The sequence below is a fragment of the Carassius carassius genome, chromosome 12 (genome assembly GCF_963082965.1).
Source record: "Carassius carassius chromosome 12, fCarCar2.1, whole genome shotgun sequence".
In the NCBI taxonomy this organism is placed as follows: Eukaryota; Metazoa; Chordata; class Actinopteri; order Cypriniformes; family Cyprinidae; genus Carassius; species Carassius carassius.
In genome coordinates this window covers 14,435,303-14,453,463 of record NC_081766.1, presented here as the reverse complement: position 1 = coordinate 14,453,463, position 18,161 = coordinate 14,435,303, and the positions used below count along the sequence as shown (strand labels likewise).

The following is an 18,161-nucleotide window of genomic DNA, read 5'->3' as shown; positions in this document are numbered from 1 at the left end:
TCGTTTATACGTGCGTGTGGTCATATTAGGATCCGAAAACTTCCTGAATAAACACTGGCTTTTTTGTATAAATGGTTTAATTAACTCTTTTTGTTATCGTTGTTTCTGGCTTTGTTCTATAAATGGTTTGTTTAAATCATTTTTATGTGTTTTTAACAGCTGTCAAACTCGTCCACTAAAATGATTTATCTCCTCAGAAAGACTGGAGCCAAAAGCGCGAATGCTTTGAATAACTCAAACAGGACGTGACGTCAAATCTAGCAAAAAAAAAACCCTAGAAGATTCGTGTTATTTCCGGACGCTTCGTTGCTGCTTGTCACATCAGTTCGATACAGCGTCGCACAGGCAGAGGTTAGCGAGCCAAAAACAGAGCAGCTGCCTCTGGCAGTGAAAATACAAGGTAGGTTAAGCGTTAAATATGTGTCCAGGCTTAGGGTAGAGCTTTGCTTCATTAGATAAATAATAATAAAACCTGCTAGCCTGCTCATAGCATTGATGCTAGGTGGCTAGCTCATCTAAAAGATGCCAAGGTTGCCAGGTCGAAATATGAACAACAGCAAGTTATATAGCTGTCCAGGTTTTTTGGTCTGTTGAAAGTGTATGATCAAAAAAGAGTAAGATTTTACTTAGTCTGAAAGACAGATAAAGTTCGTTTGGTGCTGGAAATTATACAGATATTCAGCCGCGAAAAACATCAATACATTATTAGTTGATAAGTATATTTGTGTTAAAATGTCTTAATCTGACAAGTTTTAGAACAAAACTGAACTCCCATCGCAGTTTATTTGTTTTAATCCTCCTCGATATGTTGTAACGCTCAGTGGTGCCTTAGGCCAGGTAGAGACCGTCTATAAACACTGTGGAAGGATAAAACCATTTCTTACTGTTAACCAAACAAGATACATTTATGTATCAAGGTCTTTGAAAGATACCCAGAAAAACACACTTATAACGCTCACTTGAATTTAAATAAGAAACATGTAAACAAGATATGTGGTAGTGGTTGTTATTATATTATTACTATTAATAAATATATTAATAATAGAAAAACAGTATGAAAATCATTAACATTCCATAATCCAAATTTTCTATTCCAGGTCCTTGTGAGAACGTTTTAATGTTGGTTGTATTCACAGAACTATGACAAAAAAAAAAACATGCCATTGACATTTAAATCAATAATTAAATTAATTTAAAAGAAATAGACCTCATAGTATGTGACTTGTTACAGATTAGACAAACTTTTTTTGATGGTGGTTTTAGCCACAGGACTGTAATAGAACGCATACTATTAAAAATGAAACCAGTACATCAATTAGTTTTAAATAAATACGATCTTGTCTCTCAACTTCAAAGGTTATGTCTTGTTACAGATTTCTCAAAGAACATTTTCCAGTTGTTTCCATTGTCAAGGGAGATGCAGAATTCATGCTATTGACATTCAAGAAAAGCTTGTGAAGCCTTCAATTGAGTCTCCAGTATTACTGCCCTCAGTATCTTTAGTTTAAATTCAAACTTTTAATAAATTAATTTAAAATCAATACAGTCATCTTAAATTTTCAGCTTCAAACGGTGTCTTGTTAATAGGGCTGCACAGTTAATCGAAAATTGCACAGGCAATACATCGCGATTAGGCAGAAGCTGTGATTTATGCGTATCTTTCATTGAAGAACGGTTCTGTGATCAGCAGTAAATCTCCATCCAAAGGCCAGAGGGCGCTCTCGCGCTGGAATGCCTGAATCACTGCAGTTGACTAAACGGAAGCTTTAACTGCTTTCATTGATTTAAATGCACGACTATTGGTTTATCTGAGTTCTTATTACAATTTTCATCATAATAAAGTATATCTATAATGAAATGCTACTCTACATAGCCTTTATCACTGTTTAGAATACAATTAACTAGTGTGTGCCTTAATTATTCTGTTCAAGAATCTACATCATCTCACAGAAGGATTTATTTTAAACACTCGACTGATGTTATGATATGTAAAAAATTGATAAACTGAATGCACTTTAAGTCGCTTTGGATAAAAGCGTCTGCTAAATGCATAAAATGTTATAAAGTGAATCTGGAGTTGAAACATGTTATTAAATGTGGTATTTTCACATGCTCTCAGATGGAGCAGCATTTACTATACAGAGCCATAGTTCACTGAGAAGATACGCAAACAGCTATCATTATCGCCAACGATTTAGACTATTTCATAATCCTACAATTATATCGTCTGCGATTATGAAAGTGATTTTGCATAGCTTGTCAGTTAACTAAATAAAGTAAAGGAAAGCAGGTGATTGAGATTTACTGCTAATCACAGAACCGGCTTTACTTCACATTCGATTAATCGTGCAGCCCTACAGTTACTGTGTTCTAGAAGAACATCTCCATGCAGATTTTACTCTCATATGTAAATCAGGGTTTGGGATGGAAATCTATATGTATTTTACATACATTTATTACATTACAATCTTGTCATCATTTAATCTGTATCACGTATGATATTAAAACTGAACTGAAATCATTTAATTTAGGATTTAGTAACAGCTTTGAATGCCAAATATGTATATATTTATGTATTTTGTTCCAAAATTAAAATATTATAATTCTTAATAACATTATTATTATTCTTTACAATACCTAGCATTTGTTGTTTAGCAATTGAGAGATGAGTGTTTGTGTGTGTGCATTTCAAAGTCTTGTGTGTACAGGTCTTTTTTTTTTTTTCATCAGTTAAGCATTTGGATGTGGAACCATTGAATATTTTTTTCTCTCCGTTTTGAACTTTGTAGATGGCCCCTATCCTGTGCCATAACGTTATAAAACTGAGTTGCCATACATCAAGGCAAAATAAGACACATACACAACACAGTGTGTTCTCTTCAACATTTTAAACCAATTTAAACAAAGCACGTTTTTTGCCATTATACTCAATCTTTAATGATCTTTTAAAGTTTTTCAAGGCTGAATATCTGTCTAATATCCAACGTCAAACCAACTTTATCTCAGTGTCAGGAAGGTATTAATGGGATTTATTAATATTGTTGGTGGTTGGCTAGCTTGTTGACATAGAGAAGCTTCAAAGAGAGAGTTCCCCCAGACATGAACAGTCTGTGTTAATTTACTCGCCCTTATGTTCTTCCAAACCTGCATGATTTTCTTTCTTCTGCGAAACACAAAAAGAGATATTTGTCAGAATGGCCGCCTCAATCATTATTCACTTTGATGAAGTTCTGTATAGATAATCAAATAAAGTTGCTTCAGTCCTGTAAATATTCATCTTTAAATAGTAATAACAGTAAAGAAGTTATTCATATATTTATTTGATAAAAATCAGTAAAGATTTCACAGTAAGATTGTGTACAACAGGTTTTTCAGCTAAGTTTTGATCTTAAACATTTAAAGGACTTAGAAATTCATGCACCAAATGAAACTGTAGGCTTTATATAGTTATAGTGCCTGCAGATTTGTGCTAATAATTCTTATATTTTTGTTTATCCACCTTCTGATTGCCAGCCATTGAAGTCGGTGCCCATGGATGACTATTATTACCATGTTCTAGGGGTGCAGAGAAATGCATCTCCAGATGAAATCAAAAAAGCGTAAGTTTCATCTTTGGTTTCATTTAGTCCTATTAATATCCCTAAAAATTCCTTCCTTTTTTAACATTTAACAGTAATTCAGATGTAGAATATAGTAGCATTAATTATTTTTTTTGCTTGTGTTAAATGTGGTATTCTATCCGTCTTGTCTTATTTATCACTCCATCATGTGTTTCTTTTGTAGTTACAGGAAACTAGCTCTCAGGTGGCATCCAGATAAGAATCCAGATAACAAGGACGAGGCAGAAAAGAAGTTTAAAGAGCTTTCAGAGGCTTATGAAGTCCTTTCAGATGGTAAGTCCTAACATAAGGAACTTTAAAAGGCTAATAAAAATAAAATGCTCATTTACGGCATTTCATTAAAGATATTTACCTCAAAATATATTAGCTTTTTTACCTTTGAAAATTTGATATACTGGCCTGAAATAAATCCTTGAGCCTTTCTAAAAATTGTACTAGCAGTAACAGTTAAAGTTTTAAATGAGCTATATCAAATGGGGTTGGGCGATGTCTACCAAATTGGCATCGGACGATGTCTACAGTAAATCCATATGCAGAAAGGCATGGAAAACAAATAAGGCGTTCTACTGAGCCACTAAAGAGACATGGTTAGCCGATTGCTAGCGGTAGACTGTTATATTACAGTACCTGAAAGTTCACTTACCACATACATAGAGGAAGGAGAGATGACTGAGAGGACAATGGCGAATGCTTTGCAGATCCTGAGCACCAATGACAAAAATCTAATCTTGTAAAATGTGTGGTACTACTGCCGCTCCTTATAGAGTCTGTGTGTTGCGAATCTTGAAAGTGAAAGTAAAACGAGAGTGCGCATTCAAACGTGGTTTCAGTGTCCTGCATATTAGTAGTGGATTAGTAGCTCCCTGATGCCTGCGATTTATAAACTGTATAATTACCCATTGATATAATTGCGAGAGAAAGTATTGAAATATTTTTCATAAACAAAATTTATTTGTCTTGTACACACTTTGAGACAATCCTTTATAAAGAGGGGTTGTGTTCAGCAATTGTAGCCGCTGCGTTTTATGATAAACATTTTTCAAATTCAAAAAAATGAATAATGCTTGATTTTACTGCAGCCACTGTGTCTGGTGCTTTCAAGGTGTGAATCAGGGCTGGTGCATGAGTAATATAATTACTAGGTTACTGACAGCTGCTGTGCAAATGATTTATACGGTCATTCACATTTTATGTTAGTATTTTTGCTTAACTATGAGAACATTGCTTAACTCTTGGTTTACTCTCCTTCAGCAAACAAAAGGAACTTGTACGATCGATATGGAAAAGAAGGCTTAACTGCAGGTGGAGGTGGAGGTAAATTGCATCCTACAGTGATTTTTAATGATATGGAGTTTGATCCTAATTCATTCCTATTTTGTAATATAAGTATATAAAGGATATGACAATATGCCAAGTCTGTTATGTTTGAACCTGTCACTTTTTTCTTCATTTGGACAGGAGGAGGAAGAGGTCACTTTAATAATGACCACTTTTTCACATTCCGCAATCCAGAGGATGTATTCAGGGAATTCTTTGGTGGGCAAGATCCATTTGCCGAATTCTTTGGTGAGTGTGTATTTACCTGAGTGTTTTTTTGTTGTGTGCCTTCATTGGCAAAGTAGATTTTCTCACGCAATTCCATAGACCTTATGTGCCAGAGAAACAAGCACATGGCCATCTTCAGAATTTTGTAATTGAACTTCCGTTTTTGCGGTAACTTAGTGTTTTTCTATAGCATTTGTTGAAGAGTAATTAGATGGTGAATTGGATTTACTTAATGTAGAGTTAAAAATTTATCATGAGCATTGTAATGTTTGAACCAGATGTCATAAATAGATTGTGAAGCTTTTAAAATGAGCGGTTCATTCATAAATCTGTAAGGTTTTACCTTCATGCTTTGGAAATACAATCTGGAAGACAGAAGACGTCATACACAACACTGAAAAGGGGCGGAGCTATATAAGGCCTATAAAAGCTACATTCTTTACATTTTTAGGTGGAGATCCATTTGACAATGACTTCTTTGGTGGCGGTCGACATCACCACCACCACCACCACCACCACCACCAGCGGGGCATGAGCAGGAGCCGAACAGGAGGGTCCTTCTTTGGGGGCTTTGGGGGATTCCCACCTTTTGGGGCAGGATTTTCATCTTTTGATGCAGGTCAGATGTTACAAATATGTTTGTGCTTCAATTCAAAATCTTTTCAATTGATGTAAAAGTGCAAACACAAACTGCTCAAAATAAAGAGCAAAACCAGCTTAAAAAAATCTAAAACTTGTACTTGAAGTCAAATGTTGGGGTGTATATATTTTTACAGGTGTTAGGCCATGTGCATCAGGACAACAACTTTTTAAAATGTTTTTTTTTTTGGTGCCAAAGTATTTCTTCCTTTCTTTACTTAATTTTTTTATTTTTATTTCATTAGGTTTCTCTCCCTTTGGGCTTATGGGAGGAGGTGGATTTACTTCTTTCTCTTCAAGTTCATTTGGTGGAGGGGGAGGGGGAGGGGGTGGAAGCATGGGCGGCTTCCGCTCTGTGTCAACCTCCACTAAATTCATCAATGGCAGGAAAATTACTACAAAAAGGTAGACCTCTTTCCAGAGTTGTAATTTGTCTTTTTTGTATTTTATTTTTAACATATTTCTGGTATCATCTGCTTCTAGTTATTTTTAGCTGCACAGAACAGCTCATTATGCTGCTTGAGACTGCAACCTGGTATATCTTTTTTTTTTTTTTTTTTTTGCATATAGTTTATTATTACACTATGTATTGTAATAATTTTTCACCATTTACTGCACTTTGATTTTTTTCTAATTATCTACCTATGGCATCTAATGAATCAGAAGTCTCACACATTCACATGAAATCACTTACATCAAAATATGGTGGATAGGTTTGAGATATAAAAGCAACGTCAAACCAATATATAAGCAACCTTTCCCTGTAATTCATAGATGTGCTGTTGTTTCTGTAGAATCATCGAGAATGGACAGGAACGTGTAGAAGTGGAAGAAGATGGACAGTTAAAATCTATAACCGTAAATGGTAAGGAACAACTGCTGCGATTGGAACACAATTAAGATAATGGAGCCCTTTCTGCACAAACTTGAGCTCAAACAATGTTAGTACTGTCATTCAGATGTCTGTACATTGCATTTGTTTTTTACTTTCTTTCTTCATTTTTAGACTTTTGCTTCTGAACAATTTTTTGTTTATATATTTATAAATGGGAACTGTCAGTATCTTGCACAGGATATGTGTCATTTTACTTGTATTTGGGACCATAATGTGAGATTAGTTTTTCTTTCCGCAAGCACTTTGTGTTACAGTGTCCTCATGAATGCACATAGCATTTGTGAGCCAACTGTGTGGAGTGTGAAATTGGAGTATGTAACTTAATGTTCAAACCTTATGGCAACTTGTCTTATTAATTTGTTAAACATATTTGTAAATGCTGTTAGAGTGCTAGATTCAATGTACTGATATGCAATTTTTATTAATGTTAATTAATTTAAAAAAATTTGTTTAGTTTTTTCTCATTTTTGCATGTAAGACAACAAATGTTGTTTATAGTTGTAATGTTATTACTAAATAACCTGATGAGAATCGGAGTTAATAATATAACTGATTTATTCCCATTCAATGAACCTTGTACTTTGTAAAATAATCTGAACCTAAATAAATGAGTTTCATCCTTTTTGGGGATGTGGCAGCTCTGCAGTCTGTAGTTTTGCTTTAACTGAGAGTGATCTTTGATTTTATTTCAAATCCAGTCATTACAGGAGTGTGTTGAGGCTCATTTGCTTAAACTAACAATGCTCTACTCTTTTATACCAAAAGAGTTTAGAGTGAGTAATATTTTTACCTCAACTCCGTTATGCTGAATTTATGTTGATGATTATTAAAGGGTTACTCCACCCCAAAATGAACATTTTGTGATTAATCACTTACCCCTATGTCGTTCCTAACCCGAAAAAGCTTAATTCGTCTTCGGAACATAATTTAAGATATTTTAGATGAAAACCGAGAGGTTTATGACTGTCCCATAGACTGCCAAAGTTATTCAATTTACACTGTCAAAGTCCAGAAAAATATGAAAAGCATTGTCAGAATAGTCCATCTGCCATCAGTAGTTCAACCGTAACGTTATGAAGTGACGAGAATACTCTTTGTAAGTGAAGAAAACTAAAATAACGACTTTATTCAACAATTCCTTTGTCTCTCTCTCCTGTGTCAGCTACGCAACAAAAATGTGCTGTTTCTATGTGTATTTATGCCTTGATTTGAAAGAAAACAGCACATCCTTGTGAGATGCAGCTTACACAGAAGAGTGTAGGCAGTTTGAGTGATGTGGAGAGACACAGAGGAGACTGTTGACAAAGGAATTGTTGAATAAAGTCGTTAATTTTGTTTTCTTCGCAAACCGTATTCTTGTCACTACATAACATTATGGTTGAACTTCAAATGGCAGATGGACTATTCTGATGATGCTTTTCATACTTTTCTGGACTTTGACAGTGTAACATACTTGGCAGACTATGGGACAGTCACAAGCCTCCCGGTTTTCATCTAAAATATCTTAAATTGTGTTCCGAAGACGAACAAAGCTTTTACGGGTTTGGAACGACATGGGGGTAAGTGATAGATGACAAAATGTTCATTTTGGGGTGGAGTATCCTCTTAATGTTTGTACTATATTCAAATCAGAAACCTAATACAGACAGTGAGCAGTTTCTCGCAAAGTGGAAACTTCCTTAATATGCCGATTCCAAATATTATGTGATACTTTCAGATATACATTCTGATTTGGAATGTATGGATAAAATGTCTAACCATTTTAATATTAATAAGCTGTGATATAATAAAGTTTCATAAGTATTTCATAATGCAGAATAACTAAATTTGTTAGCTGTTGCTTTTTAATGTCCTTAACCAAATGAAGCTGGCTGCAGTGCTACCAGAATGCATGGCTAACTAAACTAACAAGCTTTGTGATTGTGTTTTATGCTCTCTAAATGCATCTCTGTCTCTGGATGTAGTATACATAACATAGAATTATCATCATCAAAACAGACAGTAAATTAAATACAGACATTAAAACACTCATTAAAATAGTGCTCTCCGCCCTTGTAAACTAAACTACACTCCTCTCTCTAGGAAAAGCCCAGGAGATAGGCATGCTGGAGGGTCACAGACAGAGGAAGGAGCTCCCTGACTCCTCTTCCTCCTCCTCACATTCTGCAAGGCAGTCAGCTCAGAGAGAGGAGCAAAATAAAACTACAGGCAAAGGTCAGAAGCCTATTTCATATTCCGTGTGAGATTCCTGCAGCTCGAGCATGAACCTTGTGATACTTAAAAGTTATGTATCTCAACAGAGCAAACTGGAGTCAAGAGGAAGAGAATGACGATGAAGGGAGAGACCAAAAAGACCAAAGAGACCTAAATTTGTCTCTGCGTCTAAACTCATAGGACTGATAGTCTGACATACTGTAGCAGTGGATATTCTTTGTCGAGGTTGGGAAAAACTCGCTAGCATTTTTGTTGTTTGTTGTTGTTGTTTATTTTTTTAGATGCAAAGGTCAAATTTATTATTTTACGTTTTTTATGCCGATACTAATTGATAACAAATAGTAAATCATCTGCTCTGAAGAACTGTGACTGATACGTAAAAAAAAAAAAAGCTGAACTGTGCATGCGTTTCTCATTCACATGATCCACTCAATTTATTAATAAAGAAAACCAATGTACAATGATTTTCAGTAATAAAACCTGTCTCGTCTTCGGTTTCATTTATGGTCAAACTTTGTAACATTTAACACATTCCTTATAGACACAATGCTAGATGCTTGGTATTTGGTTTCAGCCTTGGTTGTACAGAAGCGAGGTCATACTAAGAAATATTAGCCACATCATCACAGTTTATGAGTAAATACAACGACTCTGTTAAAACAATGGCTTGTTCATGACGTTTTCATGAATTTGCAGACTCCCTTCTTTCTGGCGGTCACTGCCCTGAGCAGTGGACCCCATTTGCTCCTACTGAGGAGTTTCTCTCTCAGTTCTTGAAAGACTGGGGGTCCGTCATGTTCCTCTGCCTCTGAGCTGATCTCCATCTTCTGCACTATAAGCTTTAGCAGGTTGTGTTGCTTTTCCATGGAATCTGACATCTCCTTCATCCTGAGAAGATTCACAACACATGGTCAGGTTAAATTAAATGTACTGTAGATGAAAATGAGGATGTGCGGGATAGTCTTTAATCACAACTTACAAAACTGTTTTATGAAGTTTTTGTCTAGCAGCTGAACAATCGATATGTTGTTAAACAACAGTTCATTTCACTGAACGCACTATTAGCATCCCTTACAGCTTAGATTTTATTCCTTTCAAGAATTAAATATGGCTCTACCCTGGCTAAAGTATTCTGGGTTTAATTCAGGAACTGATTCACTTAAATTTGGCTGAGGAAGTTTTGCGTCAGATTGGTGTTACCTGTATTTCTGTTTGGTTAGCTCTCGTTCCAGTGGAGTTAACTGGTAGATTGTAGGACTGAGACGGGTCCTGGACTTCCTCACCTCATTCCCATAGAAAAACCATCTTTTCTGTTCACAAACACATTAAATCTGCCTTAACAATTGATGGAAAGTAAATGCATTTTTTATTTTATTTTTCAGAAAATGCTTTATATAGCTTTATATGTTGGAGTTTGATTCTGTTATTTGAAAGCATGCATTGTTTTACCATATACCGCACAATTATTAAAGTTGGTTTGCCCTTTGAAACATGAAATTATTTTATTATTGTGTTGTGCTGTCTGACCTTTCCACTGAAGCATTTGTTTGGGAATTCTCTGACGGTGACCTGGTCCACCCGTTTCATAAACCAATAGGGAAGCCTCTCTTCTAGATTAGTGTGAAGTTCAATCTGTGGAGTAGAATGACAACAAATCATTGCTTTTAGAGGGGAAAAATATTCTTATTATTAGGACACAGTATTAGTGTGTTGGTGCTAAATTGCCTGCATTGCAATCCTCTTCAAACATGCATTTGTCTGGACTTCTGCTATGTCACCGACAGCCAAACCAATCTAAACTCAAAATATAGGAGTTTAATATGTAATAGTCGAATTTTTAAGATCGTTAATTCAGATCTTATTTTCTTTAGGACTTACCAGAAGGTTCATGAGAAGAATAGGCACAAGTAAGACAAACCAAACGAAGATTGCCAATGTCAAAAGGGGGAAAGGAAGGTCTCCTTGCAGGAAGGGTTTCAAGAAATTGTCCTGGTAGTTGATTTCTCCCACCATCATGACAAAGGTCTGCAGCAGTGACAGGAAAATCCTCCCAAAATGTTGCTGCAAAATAAATAATATATTAAACTTAACCAATACAGCTAAACATTCAAGCTAGGGTTCCAAAATGTCCACAACTTGTAATATTAGTCTTTTTTAAGTTCACCATAATTATCATAAAGTAACACTTATATACACACCTGTTCGATCATCAAGGCATAGAAGGCCAATGCAAATCCCAATATCAAGTAAAAGAACAGCAAAATAATGCTCAGGAGCGTCCGTGAGATCTCCCGAAACATTACCACATAAATACCAATCCGTTCAAACCTAAAGACATGAGAGACACAGATAAGTCTTTGAAGATTGTATGAAGTGCTTCTGTTAACTACTTCTGCTCTTTGGATGTATTAGTCCCTCTAGCAGGCCAATACCGCTGGAGATAGAGGAGGAGATTCATCCAGGAGGCCAGAGCTGCCAGTACTCCAGCCTGCCAGTGCCAGGAACTCTTCACATTCAGCAGCAGCGGAACCACGAACACCAGAGAACAGATCGCAGCGCCCCAGTCCATGTAGTTAGACAGATCCTGCAAATAATTCACCCGCTTGCAAAGAAAGACAAGACAGTTTCAATTAATAGGCTTACAGTACATTAAATTGCAGATCTTTTCAAGCTCATGAAGTGGTGAGGCTGTCAATTGATAAGATAAGCATCCTCAAAATTATATTACATTGCACTTCATGCATTACCATCATCGTTATTAGTATTATTATTACACTGTAGCCCAGGCGTGTCGCTCTTCTTGTTACTCAACTGACCAATTAAAAGATTGCAAGAGAAATTGAAACTTCCACATCATGTTGATTAAATCAAAAATTGTTACGAAATCTCAAAACATGTAAACTTGACAAAACACACGTCGACTAAACTTGAGGTAGGCATATAACTTAATTTTACCATGATGGAGTTCTTCTATGCAAAAGGTTAGTAAATGTTAGATAAAATCCATGTTTATATGTCTATAATTGTGTTTTGTGTACATTATGGACCATTTATGTTGTGTTGGTGATCGCTGAGATTATAACGCGTTATTAATTAAGAACATCTTTTGCGTAGGATCATAATTTTTAGAAAATATAATATAAAAATCAAATCGGTTCCATGCAGTTATTAATTTGATCAGTATCAACTCTGCAGATCAAACATTTCCGCAAGACAGTTCATTCATTTGCTTGCTTGCTTATTTGACTACATACAGGTAAGACTGGAAATATAAACAAACCTGTTGAATTATTTGAAGGATCTCTTTCCCAACTGCATACATATTCATTGCAAGAACCAGGAACATACATGCTGTGATTACATAGGATTGCTGTATAGAAAGAGAAGTTGCATCATAGTTGTTTTTTTTCTTCTTCGACTTGCTTGATGAATTGCTTTAGTACAAGGTTTCTCAAATCTTGCCCTGGAGGGCCAATGCCTTGCAGAGCTTAGCTCCAACCCTAATCAAACACACCTGAGCAAGCTCATCAAGGTCTTCAGGATCCCTAGAAAATCACACTTAAGTGAGTTTGATCAGGGTTTGAGCTAAACTCTGCAGGACAGTGGCCCTCCAGGACTCTATTTGAGAAATTCTGCTTTAGTATATTGTACCTTGTACAGGGATGTGCAGACCATGTTGACTGATGTGACATTTCTTGCAGTGACCAGTGTGGGCTTCAGGTTCACAATGAGATATGTTAGAGGAAACACCCCAAGTGCATACACCGTCATATTGAGCAGATGTGCTTTGATCCCATAGGCATTCCTGTAGAACAAAACGTTATTTAGCTCTTGATGCTGAGATATCAAAATATGAGATTCAGGTTTCCACTTACCATTTCATCTCCAAATATTTCTTGCAGACCGGATGTGTCAGCAAACTGACACGGTTAAAATACACCATAGCCTGTAGCGGAGACACATTTTCTGAACGTGGCCATTCACAACTAACACAGCTATAACATAGTTTTTGTAAAGTACCAACATTTAGTGCACTGAGAGGTTTGTAGGTGTTGTCTTTTTCCATGCCTGTCTTTTTAAGGTTTTGCAGTGGATGCTGAAGCCACCTGAAATTGTACTCAATCTGGAGAACACACAAAGTGTTAGCTGAAGAGGTTGTTACCTTATGCATCCAGTACAAAAGGAAACTTACGTAGTAATTGGTGCTGTTAACATCTTCCTCTGATTCCTTTATGCAAGAGTCTAGAAGATGCTGGGGAAATATGCAATGCCCTGCTGGTTAGAGGGTTCAACCTTCAATTTAAGTGTCAGGCTTAAGCGGCAGTAAAAAACTCACTTTAAAGGAGTCTGGAAGAAACTCAATCATGTCCATGACAATGCAACGTTTGGATGAGTTTGGTTTGTACGTTGTCATCGCCTCTACACATCTTTATTCAACAAAGAGGAGATAAATGAAGAAACTGGGAAACACATTATAACATTTCTAGAAATTGGCCAAGCTGACCTGTCACTCTCGATCACAGTATTGGTGACCTCCTTCCTCCCGTTATGTACTGCCTCGTGCAAGAAAGAGGCATCATTCTTGTTGAGGAGGATCTTGGCCCCTCTGTATAACAGCAGTCTTACTGTTGCCACATGACCTGCTCTAGCAGCCAGATGCAAAGCTGTGTTCTAAAAGAGATCAATATCTTTCCTCAGTAACTGTTTATTTCTTAATATCTATATATATATATATATAACTCTTACTGACACCTTTATATACATTCTCTATAAACAACTTGCAGTAGCCTACAGTTGGTTCCAAAGAACAACAACAAAAAAATCTGTTGCTGTGACCAAGTTGTGTCAGAATTTTTTTTTAGCAAATTAGGCAAACTACCCCATCTCCATCAGTCTTGTTTAGAAGTTTGATGTTAGATGTCAGCAAAGTGTCCATGGTCTGTGTGTATCCTTCAGATGCAGCATGATGAAGGCATGACCATCCTCTATAGTCACTAAACATAAAGCATATAAGTACAGTATGCATGCAAATTTGACATTGCTCAATCGCATCATACTGAAAGTGTGTAAAGCAGGGTTCTTGAATTTGATTTCACTAAAAAGTGAATTGTGCATGCACTTGTACCTGTGAAACAGCGCCCCCTTGCGTAAGAGAAGCTCGACTACTTTCACGTGACCTCCGCGAGATGCCAGATGCAGTGGGGTCAGTCCTTTCTCATCCCCCTCATTCAGCAGTCTGGTGTCAGTCACCATCTCTAAAAGCCTGTGGCATGTGTTGATCCTCCCATATCTCATCAGAAAAAAAACAAAAATAATGCACCTTACTACAATATGTGTTTGCTGCTTTCCTTTTTATTTGAGAAGACTGGCAAATGGAAATGCACTTTTCTGTTTTCTTATTGCCATTCCCGAATCTTTACAGTAACAGACTCACTCGGCCGCAAAATGAAGTGCAGATTTCTTCTGTTTGGACTTTTGATCCAGCGAGACCTCTAACCCCAGCATGTTCTTCACAGACTCTGGTATTCCCAGTCTGCAGGCGTAATGGAGAGGAGTACAGCCCTCAGTATCCTCATCATTGAGCAGCTGTCTCACACTCTCGTGCTGTGGAGAAACCAAAAGGGACTTCAATCAACTTCACACAATCTTCTACCGCTTTTTAATGGAACTAACAGTAGAGGGCAGCAGTGGCTTAAGTTTAGCTGTGAGAACGAGTTATTCAGTGAAACATGGGCACGGTCTCTTAAAGCCCTGTACGTTTTACCTTCAGTACCTCTGTGGGCAGGTTTTTCAGACCCCTGGGCTGCAAGATGGCCAGATGCAAGAAGTTGCATCCAGATTTGTCTTTTTTCTTAAGATCAGCTCCTACAAAACAAATAGACCAGTTTGTTAGTGTTATTTCTTATTATTATTTAGATACTTCTAATAAATAAGACATTAAGACAGTGGTTCTTAACCAGAGGGCCTGAAAATCCTTTATTTAATTCAGTGTTCCTGTTCAAAAATGACTGGCCTTTTGTGGAAATCTCTCAGTATTCTATGCTATCACCAAATCTTGGATTCAATCCTTTTGTTAACTTGTTTTTAGTTTTAGTTTTTTGTCTTCAGTTAGCACAGATACCACAGAATTGATTCCAAAAGCAATTTTTATAGGTCTGGCTATTTTTGACTGAGATCAAAAGTGCAACAAGGTGAGGGGAAAATCACCCTCACTGTTGTCTACAGTTGGGGCCCTTGGAATCAAAAAGGGAAAGGTGAGAACAACTGTTATAAGATGTAAAATGATCAAAATAATTAGAATAATTATTATAAATAATAATGAACTAATATTATTGATGTTCATTTAATAAGGTTACCATGGGAGAGGAGCAGATTGACAGTTCTCCATGCTCCGCAACTTGTTGCCAGAAGAAGTGGAGAATGGCCTTTGCAGTCAACAAAATCAATGTCAGCACCCTGCAGAACAATATTATCCGGCTTTACTGTAATTTTCAGAATATCATGTTTCATTTTACTAGCACAGTCATTTCACTTTCAAACAACTGCAGTTGCCATACCTGTGAAATAAGGTACTCAGAGAGTTCAAAATGATCAAAAATCGCTGCTCTGCAAATGGAAAATAAACAAGGAGAGATTTTTCAGATACGCTGTTTTGTTTAGTTTTGTTCAGTCAGGTTTAGTGGGTAAAGTTTAATTACTTATGTAGAGGTGTCTGGTTGGCCCCATCAGTGATGTTGATAAGATCACACACTTTATGATAAGCCGAGAGCATGACTTTAACAACCTCAATGGCACCTTGACTACATGCAAAGTGGAGAGCAGTGGATTTATCACACTGTAAAAGAAAAAATAATAGGTTACCAAATTACCTGATTAGACATTGTCTGTTGGTGTCTATTTTAAGACAAAATCCTCCATTACCTGCTGCTGTTCAATTTTCGCTCCATATGCAATGCAGAGTTTAATGATGTCAAGATTTCCTCCACGTACAGCCAGGTGAAGTGGACTACTGCAAGATTTATCCACATAGTTCACATGGGTGTCAATAGACAGACCAACTTCTTCTCCTGTTGAAAATGAGAAACAAAAGACACTTGGTTTTTAGGCTCAAAGCACTAATATAATGTTTCAGGCTCAGAATACACAGTTGGTTAAGTGATACAAAAACTCACCTTTCAGAAGAATGACCTCCATGGATTTCTTAGCTCCAGCAAAAGCAGCAGCATGAATCGCAAAATGACCTAGCTTGTTCTGACGGCAGAACTTTGCACCATGTTTGTACTGAAAGAGAGACAATGATCATATGGCTATTATCATCATAAAACAGAGAATATTTCAAACCATTCAAACCAACTTACCAGTATGACCAGAGCCTCATGGTTGTCCAAAGAAGCAGCTAAAATGAGAGGCGTGTTTCCCAAGTCCCCTTCCAGGTTCACATCAGTTTGTTTATGTGAGACAAGTTGCTTTTTAAAACCAAAAGTTTAATTATGTAAGCTTCATAGAGAGGCTAAATATATTGCTTCCAATTAAAAACACAACTATGGACAATAATATAATACTAGGATGGCTTACCTCTAACACAAAATTTTTACCCATGCTGACTGCCATATGTAGCGGTGACTGTTGGCTGTTGTTTAGGATGTTAGGATCTGCTCCCAGAGTCAGAAGCACAGAGCAGCTTCCTGGCTGGTCCTTCTGGACAGCCCAATGAAGAGGTGTATTCCCATCCTCATCCCTGGCATTGAGCTCTGCAGTGTCAAAAATGAGATTTTTATTTTAATTTAGTTTAGCTTCTTTACAGCAATATTTGACACTTGTATTTTGTCATTAATTCAAACTAAAATAAATGTCTAAAGGTGTGGTTCTATTACCTTGTTGTCCGGTGATCTGCACTATTAGTCTGATGATGCGAAAGTGTCCCATGGATGCAGCGTAGTGCATTGGGCTGGCACCGGTGTTGTCTCGTATGTCCAGGTACCTGGTGTGCTTCTCCAGAGCGACTACATTTCCTTGCTTAGTCCACTGCGTTTAAAATTCAGTCATGAGGAATGTTAGACCACCTGTACAAGCTGTCATCTCACAGTACTATCAGACACGGGAAACTGAAAGGCATGGCACAGAATGCTCTCTCTTTGAAAAGTTATCAAATATTTTCTATTGCATTATATGAAATTAATCCATTTATTTAGAAAGGCCACGTTAAATTGAATAAATACATATGACTGTTTCCACAAAAATATTAAGCAGCACACCTGTTTTCAACATTGATAATAAGCAATGTTACTTGAGCAACAAATAAGCATATTAGAAGGATTTCTGAATGATCACGTGACACTGTAATTTTGCCATCAAAGCAAGAAAAAAAAAAAAAAAAAAAAAAAAAAAAACGACTATCGAAATCTTGCTGATCCCAAATTTTTTGTGGTATATGTATAATTTCTGTATAAATGAGTGAATTTAGATAAGCTGAGTACCTCAAATACATTTGCAGATATCTGGTTGCTCTCGTCTCCATCCATTGCACTATCGAATGACTGTTGTCTACATTTTGACTCAGCTTTGGAGATGTTTGTCATTTCTGCACTTTCTTTAGTCATCCTGCAAGTAAACTATGAAAAAACAAGAGAAAAGGTCATTTATTGTTATACGTCCCATGATATTAAACTTTCAAAAATAAAAGTTTCAACAGATCAGAGCATCAGATAAACAACACACAAACAAAAGAAGAAGAAGCTGAAGAGGCCCATTCTTACCCATTTGGAATCTCCTATGTATTGGTTTGTGTGTGGCTTTTTTGCTATCAGTGAGTGGGTTTTATAGTGTGGTTAGATGTGTCCTGGTTATCAGATTACACTGCTTCACTAAGAGAGAGAGCGCAATAGAGCCTTTACTATTTTTCTGATGCAGCCAGCTCATTCCTAATGAGAATAACTGGTGCACTTAGAAAAGAGCAAATACTTTAGTTTATGGATGCCGAGAATCAAGTTCCACAAGCTATATTACATTATGAGGTTTTATGTATGAAAGGATATTATTGTTATTCTGTTTAATTCATGTTAATTATGTTTTATTAACATCATCCATCTTTTTTCTCAGGTAATTCAATAAATAAAGCATTACTTGTGAGATTTGTAAATATCAATCTAGGATTTAGGAGTTGAAAGGTTACATATTACCATCAGAGTGGTCCATTTTAAGTCTACGATCATTTCCTGTGAGTACTTCAGAGGCATAAACCCCTGGTT

At 36.5% G+C, this 18,161-nt stretch overlaps 2 protein-coding genes across 2 annotated transcripts; one reads left to right on the top strand and one right to left on the bottom strand.

Moving 5' to 3' along the window:
- The first annotated feature begins 247 nt into the window (after window positions 1-247).
- On the top strand, window positions 248-9,414 carry LOC132154889 (dnaJ homolog subfamily B member 6-like). The gene is made up of 10 exons (XM_059563611.1): window positions 248-400; window positions 3,514-3,599; window positions 3,784-3,893; window positions 4,872-4,934; window positions 5,079-5,186; window positions 5,617-5,784; window positions 6,050-6,209; window positions 6,599-6,669; window positions 8,782-8,913; window positions 9,000-9,414. Exons 2-10 carry the CDS (start codon window positions 3,532-3,534, stop codon window positions 9,065-9,067), a joined length of 948 nt encoding a protein of 315 aa, XP_059419594.1. The 5' UTR covers window positions 248-400; window positions 3,514-3,531; the 3' UTR covers window positions 9,068-9,414.
- Window positions 9,415-9,493: 79 nt separating this feature from the next.
- On the bottom strand, window positions 9,494-17,435 carry trpa1a (transient receptor potential cation channel, subfamily A, member 1a). The gene is made up of 27 exons (XM_059564266.1): window positions 17,391-17,435; window positions 16,788-16,938; window positions 16,489-16,664; window positions 16,272-16,379; window positions 16,086-16,194; window positions 15,835-15,980; window positions 15,612-15,748; window positions 15,471-15,519; window positions 15,270-15,369; window positions 14,678-14,778; window positions 14,348-14,517; window positions 14,039-14,203; window positions 13,793-13,907; window positions 13,418-13,584; window positions 13,250-13,340; window positions 13,106-13,165; window positions 12,938-13,036; window positions 12,789-12,859; window positions 12,565-12,718; window positions 12,194-12,283; window positions 11,346-11,515; window positions 11,112-11,241; window positions 10,792-10,974; window positions 10,639-10,707; window positions 10,441-10,545; window positions 10,114-10,223; window positions 9,494-9,801 (listed from the first exon to the last, which is right to left on the bottom strand). Exons 1-27 carry the CDS (start codon window positions 17,433-17,435, stop codon window positions 9,585-9,587), a joined length of 3,288 nt encoding a protein of 1,095 aa, XP_059420249.1. The 3' UTR covers window positions 9,494-9,584.
- Between the last annotated feature and the right edge of the window lie 726 nt (window positions 17,436-18,161).

Excerpts from the sequence above, each read along its gene's own strand:
- LOC132154889 (XM_059563611.1), top strand. The coding sequence starts at position 3,532 with ATGGATGACTATTATTACCATGTTCTAGGGGTGCAGAGAAATGCATCT. Across the intron at positions 3,600-3,783 it reads CCAGATGAAATCAAAAAAGC|TTACAGGAAACTAGCTCTCA; the intron begins GTAAGTTTCATC and ends TTTCTTTTGTAG. Across the intron at positions 8,914-8,999 it reads AAATAAAACTACAGGCAAAG|AGCAAACTGGAGTCAAGAGG; the intron begins GTCAGAAGCCTA and ends GTATCTCAACAG.
- trpa1a (XM_059564266.1), bottom strand. The coding sequence starts at position 17,435 with ATGGATGGAGACGAGAGCAACCAGATATCTGCAAATGTATTTGAG. Across the intron at positions 14,518-14,677 it reads TGCCCACAGAGGTACTGAAG|CACGAGAGTGTGAGACAGCT; the intron begins GTAAAACGTACA and ends GTTTCTCCACAG. Across the intron at positions 10,975-11,111 it reads ATGCCTTGATGATCGAACAG|CAACATTTTGGGAGGATTTT; the intron begins GTGTGTATATAA and ends TTTATTTTGCAG.